The sequence below is a fragment of the Gorilla gorilla genome, chromosome 9 (assembly GCF_029281585.2).
Source record: "Gorilla gorilla gorilla isolate KB3781 chromosome 9, NHGRI_mGorGor1-v2.1_pri, whole genome shotgun sequence".
NCBI classification, from domain to species: domain Eukaryota; kingdom Metazoa; phylum Chordata; class Mammalia; order Primates; family Hominidae; genus Gorilla; species Gorilla gorilla.
Genome location: NC_073233.2, coordinates 24406761 through 24430329, shown reverse-complemented (window position 1 = coordinate 24430329; position 23569 = coordinate 24406761). Strand labels below are relative to the sequence as shown.

The following is a 23569-nucleotide window of genomic DNA, read 5'->3' as shown; positions in this document are numbered from 1 at the left end:
ATTTTTGCTTGATTATTGATGGTACTTACTAGCCTGTGCCAGAATAATGTCTTAGAGCCACCCCTGTGCTTCAATTTCCCTATCTGTAAAATACAAATAATATGTACCTCATAGAAGCATTATACAGATAAAAGAAAAACGCATGTAAAAGCTGTAAAGGTCCTGAGCTTTAAAGTACATCCATACTCAGCAAAAAAGAAAACAGGAAAGAAAAGGAACAAATCACTAATACCTGCATGAAACTCAAAAGCATTATGTTCAGTGCCAGGAGCCAAAAATCTGTACATATTTCATGATTTCATTTCTGTGACATTCCAGAGAAGGCAAAACTGTGGAGACAGAAATCAGATCAGTGGCTGCCACGGGCTGGGTGTGAGGTGAGAGACTTTAGACAAGGGAACTTTCTCGCAGTGATAGAAATGTTCTATATTTTGATCGTTTGGTGGTTACACAACTATACATGTTTGTCAAAACTCAGAATTGTACACCTCACAGGGTGAATATCACTGTGTGTTAATTATACATCAATAAATCTTACTTTTCAAACATTGGAGAAAAGAATGTCCTATAATATACTTTGTTATGTGTACAGTCCTTTGGGATAGGAGCTAATCGACTGACTACTCAACCAGTAAATACCTATTCCAAATTTTTTGCTTCTATGTCCTGTTGTTCACAACAGCATGTAACATGATTTTTTGCTAATATAGAATGCTTCTCTGCTTGCAGCTTAAAATTTTTTTTAATTAGAAGGGCACTGAACGCTTCTCTTCTAAAAAGTTCAACTGTTGCTCTGCCTCAAGGAACGGGGGAAAGCACCAAGAGAATAATAAGTCAGGACTGGGCTATTAAATAGCCCAGAAGCACAGAGAGGTGTGGGAGGTGGGGGGATTCTTGCTTTGGCTCCAACAGGCGAGAAGCACTGCAGTCCTGTAGCAGGTCATTGTGTCGATAATAGGCGTTATCTTGGTTTGGAGAGAATGTCCAACTCTGGATTGTTCAGTGTTAGTCAGACTTGTGTGGTTAAGGACGGCCTAACATTCACTTAATTAAAATCTAACCAGTCAGATACACGCAGAGATTGAGGCGTGCAAGTCTCTGGGAGCAGGCGGACGCGATTGCCCACGCCCCACGCCCGCCGGCCCTCCCTTCTCATTGGCCGCTGCCCAGCTGCTCCGACGCCCGCTTCTATAAGAGACAGGCAGGCGCGGGGCCGCCGGCCGACCCAGCCTGCACCTACTGGCGCCCGAGGTGAGTGAGGCGGCCCTTCCCGCGGGCACCGGGGACCGCCGTCGAGGCTTTGGCGGCGCTTGGCAGGCGCGGGGCTGGGCAGAGTCACCCTCCCGGGAGGTAAATTGGTGCTCTTGCGGAGTCAGATTTGGGAGGTCGGAGTTGTACCCCTATAAACGCTTACTCTTCTTTCCTCCTACGCTGTCTGGGGAGAAAAGACACTTTCTGAGGGCCTCCTGTGTGCCAGGAACAGACTCTTTAGCCATCATGAGATTTCACCTTCACAACAAACTCTGGTAGATATTTCTTGAGTCCCCAGATGAGGAAACTGGGGTCCAGAGTCCAACCCAAGTCTGTGTGACTCCTCTATGTTGGCAGAAACAGTAAGATTTTTCTTCCTTCCCTTCCTCTCCATCAAAGGGCAATGTCTCTTTTTTTCTTCTCCTCCCATGAAGGGAAGCTTCCCTTAAACAGCCTCCCGAGAAGAGGGAGTCTCAGATGCCAAGCTTCTCAGCATCGCACTTACCATCATCACCACCATCCCAACAGACGACTGAGAGCTTTTTGCAAGGTCGCAATTGACAAAGAGGACTAGGTCCTTGCGGTTTAGAGTCAGTTAAGAGTCCATGTGAACTCAACCTTGCCTTTGGCGTTTGATTTTCAGAGGTTTAAAATGAACTTCTCATTGATGTCCCACTCAACTTAGCAGGAAAAACACTAGAGTTGAACTTGCTAACCCAGGAAAAGTTTGTGCCTGTTAGTTAAAAAAAAAAAGGGGGGGGGGGTGGAATTCTAATATCAATGTTTCTGTAAAGTTATAATCTGTGGTTTACATATGTTATCACTGAGGTCCATTTGTACATGTATTATTAGATTATCTCCAGATAGGGATGTGTCTTCTATTTCCATTTTCTCTGCCAGTGCCTTTATTTCCTAGAATACTGTTTTTCATGGATAGTGTTTTCTTTTGTATTTCATCTACACTTTCATCCTCATTCCCACTCCTTATTTAGAAAAGAAAATCAAGACTCCGTAGAGGATTCCCTCCCTCTGAAAGAATCCTCCTTGCAGTTTTTAGTTCTCTCTTCAAACAATATCCATGCTTTCAAAAGGCTAATTCAGTAGTGCTTTGTGCTTCCTAGATCAGGTAAATATAAATTACACTTGTTTTACTGATTAAACTAAGGGAAGAAAAGAGTTGGTCGTTGTATACGCCTTGACCTCTCCCAAGGGTCGGGTCTGTTGATCTTCTGAGTGTCTTCTTGGTATTTTTTCCTTATTTCCAGTGGTGTGTCCTACACAGTGCATCCTTAGGCCGGGAGACGCAGTAGGAAAATGACTCTACCTTTCATGAGAAAAGGGTACCAGTTGGTATTAGCTGATCAGAGAGTTGCTTTAAAAATAAAATGCTTATGTATTGATGAGACACTGATTCAAACAAGTGTGACCTATTTTATCTTACCAGGTTAGTATTGTGGTTTTTTTTTGTTTTGTTTTCCTGAAAGAGTAGGAGGAGGTAGGTAGGTTGAAAGGGGAAAGGAAAAAGTAACAAGGCAAAATATTGAGATTCTGAAAGCGGTTTGGGGTTAACTGAATGGAGGAAAAAATAATTGATGCCTCATAAGCTCTGTCAACCAAGCAAAGTTATGGCCAAGTTTTAGTAATGATCAAAGATCTATGTCCTGTAAGATTATTTTGAGGTGGGGGGGAACAAAAAAGAGGGTGAGAATTTTCTTCTAGTTTTCTAGTTTCTTAGCAAAAGTTCCTTTTGAGAACCTTCATTTTGACCATGACTTAAACAAGGAGGAGTGTTTCCATATCTTTTTGTTGTTGTTGTTGTTGTTTTTGTTTTTGAGACGCAGTCTTGCTCTGTCACCTGGGCTGGAGTGCAGTGGCATGATCCTGGCTCACTGCAACCTCCGCCTCCCAGGTTCAAGCCATTCTCCTGCCTCAGCCTCCCGAGTAGCTGGGACTACAGGCGCCCGCCACCACACCCAGCCAATTTTTGTATTTTTAGCAGAGACGGGGTTTCACCATGTTGGCCAGGATGGTCTCGCTCTCTTGACCTCATGATTCACCCGCCTCGGCCTCCTAAAGTGCTGGGAATTACAGGTGTGAGCCACTTACATCTTAATATAATAATGTATGTCTTTAAATAAATCAAAATAATATAAATGCCTTGCATATCATAAATTTCAATTAATGTATCCTTCACCCTCCTCTCCCCACACCAACTAAGGAGATGTTGGCACAAAACTTGATCCATTCCAGAATCAGGTAAAGAAAATAATTATGAACCCTGAAGGGATGGAGCCATGACTGTTAGCACCTTCTCACAATAGCAACTTCCAGGAAAGCTTAGGGATCAGTTTTGAAAATTGAAGGAAATTCTCATTTTTTTTTTTAAGAGACAGGGTTTCACTCTGTCACCCAGGCTGGACTGCAGTGGCGTGATCATGGATCACTGCAGCCTAGAACTCCTGAGCTCAAGCAAGCCTCCTGCCTCAGCCTCCCTAGTAGCTGGGACTGCAGGTGAAAGCCACTATGCCCGGCTAACTTAAACAATTTTTTTGTTGTTGTTGTTCATACAGCATCTCACTATGTTACCCAGGCTCTTCATAATAGTTTTTGTTGTTGTTGTTGTTTGTTTGTTTTTGTTTTTGTTTTTTGAGACGGAGTCTCACTCTGCTGCCCTGCCAGAGTGCAGTGACACGATCTTGCTCCCTGCAACCTCCACCTCCTCAGTTCAAACGATTTTCATGCCTCAGCCTCCCGAGTAGCTGGGATTACACGCATGTGTCATCATGCCAGGCTAATTTTTGTATTTTTAGTAGAGATGGGGTTTCACCATGTTGGCGAGGCTGGTCTTCAACTCCTGACCTCAAGTGATCCACCCACTTTGGCTTTCCAATGTGCTGGGATTACAGACATGAGCCGCAGCAGCTGGCCTCATATAGTTTTATATGAAGAGTTTTATTCCAAGCTCCAAGAGATTGTTGAAACACAAATTATCAGGAGATCTAGAATTCTGTTAGTGTTACCACTGACTGGAAAAAATCAGTGGTAACTTTTCTTTACTGTTCTCTGATCCTTGCTCCCAGTTCTTAAAGCTGATTTACATGATGAAGCTAGTGGTTGGCCAGCAAATAGCTTATATTTGCAGAATCCTCTTCCTTCTGCATGTCATAGTGACGGTATCAGGAAACATGAGGACTCAGTAACTGTAGGATAACTCAGTACATTTTACTTTGGGGTCTTTGTCTATTTGTTTGCAAAAAAACTGCTGAATTATTTTCTTGAGATTTGGAATTTAATACACTTTAGGGGTTTTATAATAAATTAATGAAACTGAAATCACCTTGATACAAAACAATACTGACATTTTATATCATAAAGCAACTTTTCCACATGCTTGCTATTGTAAGAAATATGTTAACCATCTTGTAAAATGCCTAATTCCTAGGGCAAGAAAAATTCTTAGCCAGAGGTATTTAGAATGTCTACTTCATTACTTGAACATTTTCTCTTTTTTTGAAAACTGGAAATTTGGGACATATTCCCCATTATTTGAGATGATACTTATTGAGTACTTAGTGTAGGTTAGCAACTGTTCTAAGAGTTTTATGTAAATTATAACTATTTAATTCTCATAACAATAAGTTTATATATATTTAATCCTCCTTATAATCATGAGAGTGGTGTTAATTATCCTCCCTCCAAGTTTGCAAATAAAGAGATTGATACATATAAAGATTATAACTTGCCTAGAAGGATTTGCGGAAAGATTTATTACTAGCAATTTGTTATATTATTTTGCATCTCTTTTATTGTTTACATTTTCACGCTATAGGACAACATCACCCATACTCTGTGTTTGATAAGAAAAGTCAATCTTTGAGTGGTAATTGAATGGGTAAGAAATGTTTCTGAAAGTTTTCACATCCCTAAAAACATTTTGAGAATGCTTATCTGAGGCCATCCCTGAATTTTTAGCCCCAGAGCCACCAATTTGGAATTTTCTGTGTATACCTAAGTTTACCTTAAGAAATGGTCACTTCCTTTGAAGTGGAAAATCTCTTAAGATCTCCTGCTTCTCATCCATAAATCCTTTCTCAGCAGAGACTCATGGATGGGCTAGAAGCTATATTCAGTCATCTTTAGAAGCACATGGGATATTGATCAAAGGGGTGGGGAGGTGGGAAGGTGAGGGGCGGTTGAGTGTACTCCTTGGGTGTCATGGCTGGGATCTCAGTGTCCCTTCTCTTCTGCTTATTTGTACTTATTGAGAAGTCTGTCTTCCATTTTCTCCTTCCCCATGAACAAGTGTGTGAATTATTTGGAGGCAAGTTGTCTTGTTTTTAAGTTTTTACTGCCCTAACTTTGACTGTGGTGCTTTACACATGTGAATGCACTTGGGTTGAAATTTTATTCGTTTTACCATTAGTAATTATTTGAATCACAGAAAAATCCACATAATTATTCAGTTTAACTGGCCATTTAGTTTTATAGCATTTGAAATACAAATTGTTTTAGTTCTAGAGACTAATTTGGCATAATTTAAAAATCTTGGTAGTTTTGGAAACTTGAACCCAATGAATTCATAAATGTTAGTTAAATTTTGAATTATGTATCTCTAACTCTTCTTGGTACCTGAAATATCCTAGTTTCTTCCATGAGGAAAATCTCAGAATAGCACGCCATGTTATGATGTTTTAAAACGAGTGAGAATTTTGGATGTTATGAGTTCTGGTAGCTGTTTGGTAACTTAGTTTTATATTAGAAAGGTTAAGTAGCATGCCCGAGGTCATACACTGATAAACATGAGGCCAATGATTAGATATGTCCGACTTCACATTCCACACATTTCCTTACGCTGTTTTGCAGTGTAAGTAGGTGGTTAAGAAGATACCAAAGTAGATCTCTGGTTCATCTTCTGAGAAGCATAACTAGAATTCTCCTGGCTAGCAGTTATCCATCTAGTGCACATGTATCTAGAGCTGGCCAGGCCTTTAGTTTACAAAATAAATAGAAAGCCTTGTCCCCACTCTGGAGGAGCTTGCTGCCTTGTTAGAAGGTGAGATATGTTCGAATAGAACATTTGGGGAAACCATTTGAGACCTGGTATAGTGAAGTGCTAAGATTGTGGGCAAGGTGGGGAGGAGGTAGGCCTTCCTGACTAGTTTAGGCTACAATAGTTGGGAAGACTGCAAGAAGCCGGCAGGCTTCAGTCATGCCCTAAAAGAGGGATTGGTTTAGAAAAAAACAAAAGGGAACTACTAACATGTATTCTATTCTAGGCAGGTGTCAGGCAAAGTTGTATCTTATTTTGGTCTCACTAGATTCTTGCAAAGCTTATCTGCATATCCAGGTTTTATAAAAGGTTAAGAAACTGAAGCTCCTAGAAGTAAATGAGCCCTTAGTTATCAAATATTGTCTGCATTGTGCAACTTCTTTTTAAGCCCGTAGTCTTTGTTTTCATACTTTAGTTTTAGAGAATTACTCCAAATTCATCATGATTGAAGACAATAAGGAGAACAAAGACAATTCCTTAGAAAGGGGAAGAGCAAGTCTCATTTTTTCCTTAAAGAATGAAGTTGGAGGACTTATAAAAGCCCTGAAAATCTTTCAGGTAAGCATTTTCTGTATTTTTGCACAGAATTCTTCTAGAAATGAATCTCTAAAACTATATTTAAAATATAGGGCAACATAGCAAGACCCTATCTCTTAAAAAAAACAAATTTAGCTGGGTGTGGTGGTGGACACCTGTAGTTCCACCTATCTGGGAGGCTGGGGTGGGAGGATTGCTTGAGTCCAGGAGTCCAGGGTTACAGTGAGTGAGCTATGATCACACCACTGCACTCTAGCCTAGGTATCAGAGTGAGATTTTCTCTCTCTCTCTATATATATATATTTATATATAGATAAAATATATAAATATATAATTTTTATATATTATATATATAAATTATTGTAAACTCTTCAGAGATGGAGTACAAACATTTGTTAAGAACTTACATTTCTAAAATAGTGCTGAATTCTAACAAGGGATACAAACAATTTACAGAAGAGGAGATATAAATAGCTACTTGGAGAAATGGGGGAGAAAAGATTCACTTTATAGATTTTAGAGAAGCAAATTTTAATTTTATTTTAATAAAATATTAAAATTTTATCGATATTTAATCATATATTATTATATACTTGAGATTTAATGATATAGTCATAGTATATTTAATGATATTATTTTCATGTAGCGAAGATTCTATAATGACAGTGTCTCCTATTGTCAGAACTTCATTGCATTGGAAGTACATTACCCTCCAATGCACCTTTGGCACAAGGATAAATTTGTGTACCCTGTAGGGAAACTATCTGGTAATATGTATTATGAGCCTTAAAATGTTCATATTTTTGACCCATAATTCTAATTTCATAAATCTGTCTTAAAAATATGGATCAGTCAGGCAGAACATGAATATTTATTGAGTCCTTACTATGTGTCAGGTACCACACCAGACACTAAGGATGTGGAGCTGGACAAAGTAAACACAGTGCCTGTCCTCACAGAGTATATAATCTAGTGGGGAAGGCAACATTAAACAAACAACTGCAGTAAGTGAATAATTACTATGTGTAAAGTGACATGAAACAGATGTACCAGATATTCTGACAGCATTGAACTTGGGGGACCTAACTGAGTTTAAGGGCTCAGGGACACACAAAGATTTATTGTTTATAGGAGCTAAAAATTATAAATAAGCCACTTGTCCTAATATAGGGGATGTTGAATTGTGATAGCAGAACACCACTGTGGTTAAGCTCTGGTCTCCAGAGACAGGCCACCTGGATTCATATCCTTGCCCTGTCAGTTATTACCTGGGTGATCGTGGGCAAATTGATTAATCTCTCCACACTTCAGGATTTATGTCCATAAAATGAGAACTCTACCTACCTCATAGGGTCATTGTGAGCATTAGTAGAGTTAATATCTCTAAAATGCTTAGGATGGTACAGTACAAAGTAAGTGAACAATAGATGTTAGCTATGTTAATAATCATATGACATACTATTATATAGCTGTTTGCAAAGAATATTTCAAAGAAGTAAAAATCTTAAATATAGATAGTCTAGAAGAGCTTGTAATGAAAAGCATCAGTTTTCTTACCTAACACATACCATATTCTCAGTCCCACTCCCTAGAGGCAACCTCTTTTAACTATTTCTGGCCGTTAGTTTTTTTGGTGGTGAGTTTATGAAATCTAAACATTGCTGTTATATGTCTTTTCAAGTTATCAACTTCACACTATATTCATTTACTTTCTATTATGAACAATGATACTGATACCACCTCCCTCCCTTCCCTCTCCCAGTCCTTCCAAATCTGATACTTTTATTATTAGTTTTAGCTATTCTATTGATTACCTTTGGGTCTTTAAATAAAATACCTGTATGTCTTCTTCCATCAACTTTTTTTAAATTTAATTTTTAATCGAAGAATAATTGTGCATAGCTTAAAAACAACTCAACCTGTACTATAAAACATATTTTTTAAAAAGTAGTGTTTTGCTCCATCTCTCTTCATTCCAAAGTTCCATTTAATTTTTTTGCAACCTTCTGTGCAGAAGCTTGAGTTAATCACACTCATTAAATCACGTGTACACTATCATCGTTGATTTGTGCAACCTCTTCCTGTTTTATTTCATTCTTGAATTCTATCTCCATTTCTCTCTTCTGATAGAGAGCTGCTCTCATGTTTGATATGTACATTGAATTACTTTGTCTGCACTTTAGAATATGTAGTCTTTGTGTGTGCATATATTAGTAATTTATATAATCATATTGTGCTATAAAGATTCTTTTTCCCATCTAGCACTGTGTTTTTAAGACCTACGCACGCTGCTGTGTGAACATCTCATTCATTCTTCTAACTGCTACATGGTGTTCTCCGGGTGTGTCTCCATCCATTTTAGTTATCCCCTGCCTAGTGGAGGCAACCATTTTCAACTCTTTAAACTATTTTTCTAATATTTACTTCCACACTTATAAGTTATATGCTTATTCTGCTTCTACTTCTTGATTTCTAGAATTATGGGTAATTTTCTATTGATTTTCAACAATGAAGTAAAACTTTAGGTTTCTTGACCCAACTCCCCTTCCGATGGCCTCTTCAACTTCCTTTCCACTCGTTTTCCCAATGTATTTGTGTCCCGGTTTTTGGCTCTGTCAATCTTTAGTGTCTTTATTATTAAGATTATGTAAATATTGTTTGAAGAAGAGCCTTAGTATCCACCTTTGTGACTCTTGCTTTCTTGTGCAACAGGATTACAGCATAGTGTTTAAGCACATGGACTGTGGAGCTGGACAGACTAGATTTGAATTCCGGCTCTGACACTTGTCACCTGTGTGCTTCTGGCCAAACTGCTTAACCTCTCTATGCCTCTGTTTCTGTAACTGAAATGTGTGATAGGGAATGTTTCACTTATTACTTCTACTTTATCTGAATTTTCCAGACTGTATTTTTCTTCCAGATGAACTTGGAAATTATTTAATTACATTTCCTCACCAAATTCCATTGAGATTTTAATTTAGGAATGATTGACATTTTTGCATCTTTTTTTCTCCAAAGACATAGTTTAGCTTTATATTTATTCAAGTCATCATTTAGAAAATATTTACAAATGCATTATTAATGTAAAAATTTATAAGAAATAGATGAAATGAAACTCTTCTTTACATCTGATCAATCCCAATATATTTTGTAACTGACTTCTATTGATTCTGTGATAAATTCTATGTTCCCAGATAAACCCTGCCTATTCTAATTTTCTAACATCCTCTATCACTCACTCCTCTTTCTTGTTAGCTCATGTTCCCTGATAATTTTTTTTTTTTTTTGAGAAAGGGTCTCACTCTGTCACCCAGGCTGGAGTGCAGTGGCACAATCACAGCTCACTGTAACCTTAACCTCCTGGTCTCAAGTGACCCTCCCACCTCAGTATCCCGAGTAGCTGGGACTACTGGTGTGCGCCACTACGCCTGGCTAATTTATTACTTTTTGTAGAGACGGGGTCTTGCTATGTGGTCCAGGCTGGTCTTGAACTCTTGGGCTCAAGTGATTCTTCCACCTCGGCCTCCCAAAGTGTTGGAATTACAGGCGTGAGCCACCATGCCTGGCCTATTCTATCTATTCTTTAAGATTCATTTAAGTTCCCACCTGCTCCATGAAACTTTCTACTCTCTCTTAAGTCGTAATGCTTTTCCCTTTGCTGAGCACCTGCATCCGAACACTCTTTACTTTATTTTCTTAATCTTCCATGTGTTCACCAACTAGATTCTAAATTCCTTTATGTCTTCCCTTTATATTCTTCGCAGCCCTTACCTAGTTACACAGGTGTTCATTAAGTTATTTTAGGATGCACTGGTTAGTATTGGAGATTATCTGCTCTAACCTTCTCATTTTTTTAGATGAAAAAACTATAGGGTGATTAGTGCTCATGTTCCATTATCATGTCCCCAGCACTCTTCCTCAGCTACCCAGATTGGTAAGAGAACATACCCTCCTCCCACACTTATACACACAGCACCCCCATCTTAGGCTGACTTGGGAGAGGTCAGAAGAGGAGATCTGGTTCAGCTGTTACTAAGATTGTAGCTTAAGAGATTTGAGGTATTAAATACTCTGTGCTCAGCTGTTCATCTAATTTAATTAAATGGATTTTTGAAAGGGAAACTCTTCTTTCTCCAGGACTAACATTGGTATCACTTTTTGAAAACTAGCTTTTATTTATGAGAATTTTCAAAAGATTCCTCTTACCCAGGAAACTTAATAATATTTTGATTTGAATTCTGATTAATTCTGACATCTGAAGGACCTCTAGTGTGTGTTATTTTATTGGTTTCTGGAGGATGGGGTGAATTTTGAAAAGTTTTCTAATACATAATTTTTAAGAAGGAATTATTTTGTTGTTGGCAGCACTAAAAACAGCCTTTTTCCCTTTGCTGTTCTGAGAAGTGTGAATCTGATTTTTAGTGGTAATTAAAGTAGCCTGCTCAAAGACTATTAACATTTGAGGCAGTTACATGAAATCTTTTCCCTGTGCTTTACACAGGAGAAGCATGTGAATCTGTTACATATCGAGTCCCGAAAATCAAAAAGAAGAAACTCAGAATTTGAGATTTTTGTTGACTGTGACATCAACAGAGAACAATTGAATGATATTTTCCATCTGCTGAAGTCTCATACCAATGTTCTCTCTGTGAATCCACCAGATAATTTTACTTTGAAGGAAGATGGTAAGTTCAAAATGTGAAAATACTACTTAGAAGATGAAACACCTAATGTGTGTCCAGCCTTATATTTATCTTGAAGACATTAAAATAATAAAACACAAGCTCTCCAAATTGCTTACAGGCTGGTAGTGAAGGGAACACAAAATATAGTTGCTCCAGATACCAAAGAAAAATTATAAAGCAACATTTGATCAAGTGTAAGAGAAATGAAAAAGAAAATCTTGAGTATAAGAAACAGCTGGGTGTGGTGGCTCATGCCTGTAATCCCCCGCACTTTGGCAAGCCGAGGCAGACTCACTTGAGTCCAGGAGTTCAGGACCATCCTGGGCAACATGGAGAGACCCCGTCTGTGCAAAACATACAAAAACTAGCCAGGTGTGGTGGCATGCATCTATGGTCCCAGCTACTCTGGAGGCTGAGGTGGGAGGATCACCTGAGCCCAGGAGGTTGAGGCTGTAGAGCTGAGCCGAGATTGTACCACTGCACTCCAGTTTGGGTAACAGAACAAGACCCTGTCAAAAAAAAAAAGAAAGGAAAGAGAGAAAGAAAGAAAAAGAAAGAAAGAAAAAAGAAAGAAAAAGAAAGACAGACAGACAATTTGGCATAATCAGAAATTGATAATTGATTATCTCTCAATTTCCAAATCATCAACATTTCTTGATTTGACAAACCTATAATTCACAATCCCTGAGCACTTAGTAAGTCTCATAAGACTTGTCATCTAGCAGATAGTAAATGAATATTTAAATTTGTTGAGAATGTTGACAGTTGCTGACAACTATGAAATGACACACAATAGGTATAGCAGGGGACTCGTCCGTGGCCTGTTAGGAACCAGGCTGCACAGCAGCAGGTGGGCAGCAGGCCCGGTGATCCTTACTGCTTGAGCTCCGTCTAGGAGCGTAAACCCTATTGTGAACTGCGAGTGCGAGGGATCTAGGTTGTGTACTTCTTATGAGAATCCAATGCCTGATGAAACCATCTCCTGCCTCCCCATCTTTCCTTCTTGGAAAAATTGTCTTCCACAAAACCACTCCCTGGTGCCAAAAACATCAGGAACAACTGATGTACAGCATTCCTTCCAAAAGCAAATGGGAAACAATAAAGCCTTTTGAAGTTTCAGATACTCAGGTAGCAAAGATAAAGGTTAAGATCTCTACTGGTAAAAAAAATCCTTGGAGTTCAGTCGAGGCAAAAGACAAATAGATAATTTAGGTACATTTTATGTATGGTACTCAATCTAAAATAATCTCTTCAGATTATGTCCACAATATTTGAGGTGTAATCAGGACTGCTATTCATCTGCTATGCGTTCGTACAGCTATATAATTATTAAAATACTGATATAGCTCCACTTCTGGCTGGCAGAGAGCTACTTCCCCAAGTCCCTTGAGGGCTCCTCACCATGCCTGAAGCCTCTGTTGCTCCAGATACTGTCCCCGCTAGAAGTCCCACACCCATCATTAACAACTAAAGGGTTAACACCTTGCAGAGCAGAAGCCTAGGACTCTGCTGATGTCTATTTAGAGTGATTACTGCTCCTTTTGTATTTGTTGTTAAATCCCTTGAATATCACTCCTGGGTATGTTAGAAAGAGCAATATGCTGGGGCAAGAAGAGCTGAGTTCTAGTCCTCTGTATTCCAAAAGGAGTGAGTTACCTTGGATAAATTACCTCTCTGGAGTTTGATTACCTCATCTGTAAAATGCAGAGGAGTATAGATGACGAGATAGTTCAGTTGATATTTAGGGTACACCAACCTTGTGACAGATATTTCTACTAAGAAATAGGGATACAAAAAGATATAGTCTCCACCCTACAGTTGTTTCCAGTCTTTCATGTAAGACAGACATATAAACAGGTACATTATAATAAAACATAGTAAAAGCCTTTAGAGAGAAACATAACATCACGGGAACCCAGGGGACAGATAATTAGCTGTACCTACAGGGTGAGGGAAGGCTTTGCGGAATGAGAAGATCTCATTAGATTTGGGTCTTGAAGGATGTGACGGATATTCTCAGGAAAACAGAAGGGTAGGGTGCGGCAGGGAATGGGAGTGGAATAGCTATTCCAGGCAGAAAAGTAGCATTTATAAAACCCCATAGTCTTATGAGGGCTTGCGTGTCTGAGGAATGGTGAGAAGATCAAGGTGGCAAAGACAAATGATTTCTAAGATCTTTTCCATCGGCAAAAATAAATGAAGTTTTTATTAAGTTTGTACCTTGGTCTGTAAATAAAGTTGTGCATCTTTATTCTGCTTTTGTTGAATAACTAAATATGTAGCTTAAGCATTTTTAAAACTTTCAGTCTGTTTCTAAAGTACAGTATTTCTCCAAAACTTAGACATCAACCTGAAGACTCAAAAAAAATTAAAGCTCAGAAATTTTGAATAAATTTTACTTTTTAGAAATAGGGCAATTTACCTAACTCGTATAAATCTTGCCTTGATGTACAAGCTAAAATTAAAACTCTCATCCAACTGAATTTAATTTTATCTTCTTTATTGTCTTGTTTAAGATTATCTCTTCAACTTTTAGTGGTTTTTATTTTATTTTATTTTAAATTTTACAGGTATGGAAACTGTTCCTTGGTTTCCAAAGAAGATTTCTGACCTGGACCATTGTGCCAACAGGGTTCTGATGTATGGATCTGAACTAGATGCAGACCATCCTGTAAGTATTTTTTTTTAAGAGCAAGTCTTGCTCTGCTGTCCAGACTGGAGTGCAGTGGCACGATCTCGGCTTACTGCAACCTCTGCTTCTTGGGTTCAAGTGATTCTCCTGCCTTAGCCTCCCAAGTAGCTGGGATCACAGGTGCCCACAACCACACCCAGCTAATTTTTGTATTTTTAGTAGAGATGGGGTTTCACCATGTTGGCCAGGCTGGTCTCAAACTCCTGACCTCAGGTGATCCACCTGCCTTGGTCTCCCAAAGTGCTGGGATAACAGGCATAAACTATCACCCAGTAAGTATGTTTAATAAATATTTTTATAAAAACAATTTAAAGCAAACTAAAAATTAAGGGCAACTTTTTTAGAGAAAGTGTTTTTTCTAGACTAAATGAGACATTGTTTTAATCAAGATTTCAACAAGCGGGCGGGGTGCAGTGGCTCGCGCCTGTAAGCCCAGCACTTTGGGAGGCCGATGCGGGTGGATCACGAGGTCAGGAGATCGAGATCATCCTGGCTAACATAGTGAGACCCCGTCTCTACTAAAAATACAAAAAAATTAGCCGGGCGTGGTGGCGGGCACCTGTAGTCCCAGCTACTCGGGAGGCTGAAGCAGGAGAATGGCGTGAACCTGGGAGGTGGAGCTTGCAGTGAGCCGAGATCACGCGACCGCACTCCAGCCTGGGCGACAGAGTGAGACTCTGTCTCAAAAAAAAAAAAAGATTTCAACAAGTGTTAGTAGACCTCCATATTGGTGGAATTGAGACTAACTGCCTGAAAAACATGTAGCTTCATTTGTTCCAAAATATCTGTCCCATGCCCAGCATTCCTATTATTAAGAGCTATTCAAAAGGTTATACGAAAACGAAGACAGCATCTGCAATCAGTTTTTATTTAAATGAGCATGGGTTATTGGAAAGGAAGATAAATAAAAGTGGGCCAGAGAAAGACTTGCCACCCACACTGCCCACCATGATTGGTTTATTAGGCAGTTGATGAACTAGGAAGTTGTTTCCTGAGAAAATTGTACAGTACAGGCAAGAGTTGGAGAATTAGTAAATCTAGAGCATTTCTGGGAGGGGAGGAGAGAAGAGAGTGCAATTGGGAAGTTAAACTGACCAGAGCTTTAATGTAGCTTCTCTCATGTGTTAACTGTGTGAATGTGACCTTTTTATACTACCTTAGACAGCCACTAGATGATCTGTCCAATTATTCTATAATCTTATTGAATAACTATTGCAATTAATTGCAGTACTTGCCAGAAAGGAGCATGTAGTCTAGTTGAAAAGCTAAAGTACACATATATAAATAAACACACACAAGATAAAATGTAGAAAGTGCACTAGGTGAAAATTTTGCTTCATGAAAAAAATTGCCTCAAAATACACATAAGAGAGCAAACACTTCTAGCTGAAGAGATCAGAGAAAGGCGACATTTCAATTGGGCCTTAAAAGATTTCAGGAGATAAGAGATGGAAAGGAAGAACAATTCAGGAGGGAACAATATGAGCAAAGGTTCAGAGGCAAGAAAATCTGGGGCATGTTTATGGAAAGGTGAGTACATCAGTTTTACTGATCTACTAAGTCCTGCTGATTTTCACCTCCTAGGTATTTCTTAAATGTGTTCCTTATTCATCCCTACTACCACATCCCTTAAACTGGTCTCCCTTCTTTTAGCCATTTCACCTTCAAACACCTCCTCCTTATCCTCATTAGAATGACCTAAAACCTCAATATAACTATTATTCATCTTCTCTCTTAAAAATCACCAATGGCTCCTAGGTACATACTTAAAAGAATTGAAAATATATGTTCCTACAAAAACATATACACAAATGATTGTAGCAGCCTTATTCATAATAGCAAAAAAGTGGAAACAACCCAAACATCCATTAACTGATAAATGGATGAAGTATGGCATATTTATATAAGCAAATATTATTGGCCATAAAAAGAGATGGAATACTGGTATGTGCTACATCATAGATGAACCTTGAAAACATTATGATAAATGAAAGAAGCTAGTGACAAAAGGTCCCATATTGTATGATTCCTTTTATATGAAATGTCCAGAATAGAAAAATACATAGAAATAGACAGTGGATTACTGGTTGCCAGGAGCTGAGGAGGGTTGGGGTGGAGTTGGAGAGTGATTGCTAATGAGCACGGTGTTTCTTTTTGGGTGACAGAATCTTTCTGAAATTAGATGATGGAGATGGTTGTTTAACTCTGTGACTATCTAAAAACCACTGAATGGTTATTTTATGGTATGTGAATTATACCTCAATAAAGTTATTTAAAAAACACCAGTGGGTTCCCATTACCCAAGGCTAAACTCCAAGCTCCTTAATGGACCTTTAATTTGCAGACACCAACTAGTTTCAACATGCTCTGCCTTACTCTCCAAGTTTGAGCAACATGGGGTTGCTTATATTTTCTTAGGCACAACATGCTGTTTTTGTTTGTTTGTTTGTTTGTTTGTTTGTTTTAATCACTGTGCTATTTCCACTCTTCTTTTGTGTCTTAGCTCGAGAGTCATCACTGGGAAGCCTTCCCTGAACCACACACTCGTCTTAAGTGTGCATGCCGTTCTGTACAATATGATGAGACATTTATTGTATCATTTTACAATAACAGGTTCATGTAAACTCCTTTAAGCCCCAGACTGTGCTTTGTTCATATCTGTTTTTCCAGATTTTAGCACAAATCATAGTAAATCTGTGCTACCTCATAGATCTGTATTAAAGAGATGAGTCTCGTTCTCTCTTTTCAGATGTCCCCTTCTTTCCCATTATTTGCATTTTTTTCTCCTGGGCTTTGATTTTTGATTTTTTTTTTTTTTCAAGATAGAGTCTCCCTCTATTGCCTAGGCTGGGGTGCAGCAGCACCATCATACCTCACTGCAGCCTAGAATTCCTGGGCTGAAGCCATCCTCCTGCCTCACCTTCCTGAGGAGCTGGGACAACAGGCATGCACCATCACACTTGGCTAGTTATAATTGTTATTTTAAATTTTTTTTGTACAGACAGGGTCTCCCTTTGTTGCCCAGGCTGGTCTCAAACTCCTGGGCTCAAGTGATTCTCCTTCGTAGGTCTCCCAAAGTGTTGAGATTACAGGCCTAAGCCACCATGCTCAGCCATTTTGTCTAAAAAAAATTTTTTTCATGAGTATAAATTCTAATGTTACTATTTTGTCTGCTTTTTAAATCATCATTGTTTCTGCAAATGGCAAATATATTTGCATTTTGTGATAAAATCTAAGACTAGATTCAGTTAAGTCACTATTTCAAATATTAATTACTTTTTATTATTAATTACTATTACAGGTAAATATAACAAGATATAGTCAAATGATTAAGGAAAAAAACCCTCACCCTTGGAAAAGAGCCATGTAGTTAACTGGGATGGTGGTTTACTTATTCTTTAAACTGTTTTATCTTTGTAGGCACAATTCCATCTTTGTATCCATTATATCTTTTATCTTTGTAGCTACTGGAGTATAAAGCTGTCATGTAACATTGACTTTAAAATAAAAATGATCATAAATCTCTAAATAATGCTTGCTCATAGTATCAATTATGTAGCCCTTTAATATAATAGCTCTAGTAATAATGAAATGTTTCCCAAATATCATCTGTCAAGTATTTTTTAGTATGGATATTTAAAAACATATCTTTAATTATCAGGGCTTCAAAGACAATGTCTACCGTAAACGTCGAAAGTATTTTGCGGACTTGGCTATGAATTATAAACAGTAAGTATATTTAAAAAAATATAGTCAACTTTGAGATAATAAAATAAGTGAATAGAATAAATTGTGTTCATTTGGCAAGTAGAAAGTGAAATAAGTGCCACTATTTATTAAATGCTAATTCAAAACAACTCCTTCCCTTTATCTCATTAGTGGAGACCTCATTCCAAAGGTTGAATTCACTGAAGAGGAGATTAAGACCTGGGGAACCGTATTCCAAGAGCTCAACAAACTCTACCCAACCCATGCTTGCAGAGAGTATCTCAAAAACTTACCTTTGCTTTCTAAATATTGTGGGTATCGGGAGGATAATATCCCACAATTGGAAGATGTCTCCAACTTTTTAAAAGGTAATAAGCTAATTAATTTTTTGTAAGGGAGTTGCTGAACTCTGTTTTGATCATGACAGCATTTTTTTTTTTTGAGACAGAGTCTCTCTTTCTGTTGCCCAGGCTGGAGTACAGTGATGCCATCTTGGCTCACTGCAGCCTCTGTCACTGCAGCCTCTGCCTCCTGGGTTCAAGCGATTCTCTTGCCATGGCCTCCCAAAGTGCTGGGACTACAGGCACCTGCCATCACACCCTGCTAATTTTTGTATTTTTAGTAGGGATGGGGTTTCGCCATGTTGGCCAGGCTGGTCTTGAACTTCTGACCTCAAGTGATCCACCCTCCTCAGCCTCCCAAAGTGCTGGAATTACAGGTGTGAGCCACCACGCCCGACAATGACAGCATTTTTAATAGAGGAATAAAGCGTAGTGATATGGGAGGTCAGAATTTTCCCGTACTCTGTCCTGGTGTATTGGATCCAGGATTGGGCACCACATTGAAGGATAATCATAACCTGCAGGCAAGGTAGAGGAAAGTGAGCAGAATTATAAGGGGATTTGAAATTGCATCACATATAAAATTTGAAGAACTCTTAGGGTGTTTAACCTAGAGATTTAGGGGCTGTTATAGCTTTATTTAAATATTTGAAAGCCATCTTTATAACAGAGGGATTACTGTGCAACTCTAAAGTAAAGGACTGTTGGATAGAAACTTCAAGCTTTTGGCCTAGAATAGAGAATATTGTGTTAAAGAGTGATTTGAAAATAGAATAGGCTGATGAGATGGTTAGTTCCTCATCCGTGGGGGTGTTCGTGCAAAAGCTCCACACCCATTATTTGGTAGAGGAGATTCAAACATCTTGGAGAAGGTTGAAGACATTTTCCACATTAAGATTTTATAATTTTAGCAAGAAAAAAGATGGTGCTAGTAGAGGCATAAACAAAGGGTAAGGACAATTTTGTTCCTTTTAGTTCTTTATATTTGTTTGGTCCAGGCCTCTTTACTTTTTTCTCGCTAGTATAGGAAGTAAAATGATCAGTGATCTATCTTCAAGGGTTTACAATATTTAAGAAGTATAAATTTTCCCTTTTATCTCAGTAGATAATCTCAGCAGATTACCATAGTGGAGAAAACAAAGCAGTTATGCTGTGACTCAAGAGAGTTTAGTTTATTTCCATCGTGGTCTGAAATTGCTGTCTTTGAGTTTCTCTCATAGACTTAAAAAAATCTACATATCTATTTAACTCCTTAACAGTATTCAACAACTATACACAAAACTAGAAGAAATAAACAGGAAAGAGCAATACAGTTTCTACAAGGGAAGAAATTATGTAAGTGGTTTCTATAAAAACTGAACTTTTGAGAAATAGTGATTAAGGATGATAGAGAACCAATGCACATAACATTGCTGGACTTATAAAGATGGACAAATATATGCTACGGAAGTTGTAACATCAAATTTGCATGAGATTTGGAGGAAACGCTTTGTAATGCACACAAAACTGAAAGCTGATCTCTTAGGGTCTGGAGCCTGGGCTGGCTGCAGAATGTGCTGCTGAAAATGCTTCAAGGTCAAATACCAAAGAGAAATCAAAACTAACAGAAAGTTCCAGCAAAAGTTGGAAGAGGATATCTGCACTATTAAATATGGTAGACACTATACACATTTGGTTGTTTAAAATTTAAATAACTAAAATAAATGTAAATCAAGAGGTTGGTTCCTCAGTCACACTAACCACATTTCAAATGCTCAATGGCTACATGTGGCTAGTAGTTGCCTTACTGGACAGCACAGATATGGAACATTTCTATCACTATGGAAATTTTTACCAGACAGTGTAGTCTGCCCATCAGAATGGGAGCATCCAAATACAACACAGCTGGATGGAAGTGGAATACCAGAGTTGTGAGGGTTTGGAATGAAGGCCAAGATTAGGGCTTTCAGGGGTCTCCTGAACCACTGAATCCTAGTGGCAGGCCTCTTTTACAGTATGCATGCAGTCTTGGCTGTTGGGAGATGGAAGGGCACTATCCAGTTTAGATAAAAGAAAGGGACTACTTTACAAGAGATGGTACTGGCTAAAAATGGCACAGCTTCAAAAATCGTTCTGATTTAAATGAATACATCTTGTTAGTGATTTTTTACAAAAAGAAGATTATCTAGGAGATAGTATAAGCCCTTTAGGGAGACAGCAAGGTGTTGTATGGCATGAGGACATCTGAGTTTTCATTCTGCCTTTATCAACTAATGTGTGGACTTGGGCACATTATTGAGTCTCTGAGCCTCCATTTCATAGTTGTCATAATAAGGAGAAATATCCTTAAGTCATGTTGTAAATGTGAAAGGAGATGTGATATGTAAAAGGTCTAACTCATTGCCTGGCCATAGCAAGTGCTTAATAATAATTAGTTCCCCTTAATATGCATATGATAAATTATAGTTTCCATGTCTTCCATCAACGTGTTACTTGGTGCCACTAGCAGAACTAAAATGCTGCAGTCAGGGGTCTATTCTGGTAAAGATTTTCTTTGTTTTCTCCTTTGCTTTGCAGAGCGTACAGGTTTTTCCATCCGTCCTGTGGCTGGTTACTTATCACCAAGAGATTTCTTATCAGGTTTAGCCTTTCGAGTTTTTCACTGCACTCAATATGTGAGACACAGTTCAGATCCCTTCTATACCCCAGAGCCGTAAGTACTTCTATTTCAGCCAGGAATTCATCAAATGGTTATTTATAATAATGGCATCTACCTTATGGGTTCTTTTTTTTTTTTTTTTGGTGTGCAAGGATTAAATAAATTAGCACATGTGAAGCATTTAGAATGGTACCTGGCATGAAATACATGTTCCATGCTCTATATGTGTTAGCCATTATGATTATTAATTGACAGCCTATTAGGTGCTAGCTGCTATTCTGAGCATAGGGAATGTAACACTGAAAAAAATCAGACACAAATTTCTGCCTGCATAAAGCTTGTATTCCAGTGGGGGATACAGATAATAAACAAACAAGTAAATGTATGCAAATGTTGCATCGAGTGGTGTTGGGTCCCATGGAGAAAAATAAAGCTGAGAAAGGGGGATGGAGGAAAGTGTAGGTGGGTGGGAGTGTGTGTGTGTGTTGCTGTTTTGAAAAGGGTGATCAGGGAAGGCCTTGCTGAGAAGGTGATATTTGAGCAGAGATCTGATTTGGGTGTATATGTGGTGGGGTTGGGGGGTGGGGGTTGTGGTTTTGGGGGTGGCATGTGGATGTCCATAGGTATCTGATGTGCACTTGTATGTGTGAGTCTGTGAGTGGCCAAGGTTTTGAACCAAAATTGTTTCTTTATTTGATTAGTGTCCTTTGTGATCTGTTACTAAAGTAATATCACCCGATCATTAGAATAAAATATTGGATTTCGATTTGATTGAATGGTTGATTATACACGTATGTTAAGCACTGCAGCGTGACAAACTTGTACCTCTATTTCAGAGATACCTGCCATGAACTCTTAGGTCATGTCCCGCTTTTGGCTGAACCTAGTTTTGCCCAATTCTCCCAAGAAATTGGCTTGGCTTCTCTTGGCGCTTCAGAGGAGGCTGTTCAAAAACTGGCAACGGTATAAATCTGGAATTAACTGTATAGATCAGTAATTTTCACCTGGGGTAGGGTGTATGAGTATCTGTGTAGTTTAAAAGTACATATTCAGAATGACTGTTAGAAAATTTGTCTTTGCTTGGAGGTTGCAGTGAGCCGAGATTGTGCCACTGCACTCCAGCCTGGGCAACAGAGAGAGACTCTGTCAGAAAAGAAAAGAAAAGAGAGGAAAGGATAAAGAAGAGAAAAGAAGGAGAAGAGAAGAGTAAAGAAAGGAAAAGAAAATTTGTTTTTGCTCATAATCTTTAATTCAAATAACATTAAAGAAGGATGTAAAATTTTAAGGTTTATCAAAAGGAGACATGAGCTTTAAAAAAGGTAGAGAAAAACAAGATTACAATAATAGGTTATCTATCTTTTATTTTCCAATAAAAAGGATAGGTTTCCTTAAAATTGTGCTAAAATGTTTTTGAGTACTAGGTACAAGACACTGTGCTGGAAATAAAAAGATGAGTAAGGCCTGGTTTCTACCTTTAAGGAGCTTATGTACTGTTTGAGGAGACAGTTATGTCAAATGAGATAGCCTATAGCAAAGTTCACATTGCTCTGGGAGCATAGAGAACCTGGGGAAGGTTTCCTGGGAGAAGGACATCTGGATTAGCTGATGGAAAATGAGTGATGTGCTCAGCAAGGAAGGAAGAAATGCATCTCAGGATGAGGGCCCACAAGGAAAGACAAGGTGGTGCTTGGTGTGTCTGGGGAAACAGAGAGAAGCTGGAGCAGAGTGTCCAAGAGTGGGGGAGGCAGCGTGAAATAGAATAGTGCTTCTAAAACTGTGGTTTGGGGACCTCTGGGGTCCCTGAGACTCTTTTATGGGGTCCTTGAGGTCAAAATAATGCCTAGATAAAAGATCCATTCAAAGCACACAGTGGATTTTAATGTAACAGGCAGTTCATTGACATAATTCAGATTCCACATTGCAGTTGAACTTTTGAGAAACTCTATCCACTTGTTGAGTCTTCATGGAGAGTAAAAGGAGAATATCCACAACTATCCAAAAAGACTATTAAAATATTCAATGCTTTTCTAACTAGATAACCGCATGAAGCTGATGTAACTCATGTACTCAAACAGTATATCCCAAAAGGTTAACTACAGAAGCAGACATGAGACTCCATCTGTCTTCTAGCCAGACATTAAAAAGGTTTATAACATTGTGAAACAATGCTACTTTTTTTAGTTTTTTGTTTTGTATAATATAGTTATTTGTATTAAAACATTCTTTGTTACCATAAAATGAGTTTATTAAATTTTAAAATTAATTAACAAGCATTTTCCTCTCAGTTTTAATTTTTAATATGGCTAGTATAGCTAGTGATAACCTACACATACACACACAACAAAAGCTTTGGGGTCCTCTAATTTTTAATAGTACGTAAAAGTCATCAGAACAGAAGTTTGAGAAGTATTCGTTTAGAATGAGGTCAGATTGTAGAAAGACTTGTGAACTAGACTGGGATTTTGGACTTTATTCTAGGGTATTTTGGGTCAGTGACTAAGAATTGTAATTTGTTTTAAGTTGAATTCGTCAGTGTGTGAGAATAATATTGATGTTCTTTTACAGTGCTACTTTTTCACTGTGGAGTTTGGTCTATGTAAACAAGATGGACAGCTAAGAGTCTTTGGTGCTGGCTTACTTTCTTCTATCAGTGAACTCAAAGTAAGA

The 23569-nt window shown here is 38.4% G+C and overlaps 1 protein-coding gene across 4 annotated transcripts in view; it reads left to right on the top strand.

Moving 5' to 3' along the window:
- The first annotated feature begins 1179 nt into the window (after positions 1 to 1179).
- The window catches only part of TPH1 (tryptophan hydroxylase 1), a 28697-nt gene continuing 6307 nt past the window's right edge, over positions 1180 to 23569 (top strand). Inside the window, exons 1-10 of one of the 4 annotated variants that reach the window (XM_055355971.2) lie at positions 1200 to 1350; positions 2244 to 2377; positions 6717 to 6859; positions 11340 to 11523; positions 14094 to 14194; positions 17877 to 17944; positions 18095 to 18291; positions 20821 to 20956; positions 21739 to 21865; positions 23468 to 23563. In XM_055355971.2, coding sequence (XP_055211946.1) covers positions 6743 to 6859; positions 11340 to 11523; positions 14094 to 14194; positions 17877 to 17944; positions 18095 to 18291; positions 20821 to 20956; positions 21739 to 21865; positions 23468 to 23563 — 1026 coding nt within the window. In that variant the 5' untranslated portion in view covers positions 1200 to 1350; positions 2244 to 2377; positions 6717 to 6742. Of the gene's footprint in view, positions 1351 to 2243; positions 2378 to 6716; positions 6860 to 11339; positions 11524 to 14093; positions 14195 to 17876; positions 17945 to 18094; positions 18292 to 20820; positions 20957 to 21738; positions 21866 to 23467; positions 23564 to 23569 lie in introns of all 4 variants that reach the window. The other 3 variants (XM_055355972.2, XM_019035971.4, XM_055355973.2) reach the window with 3 other exon arrangements.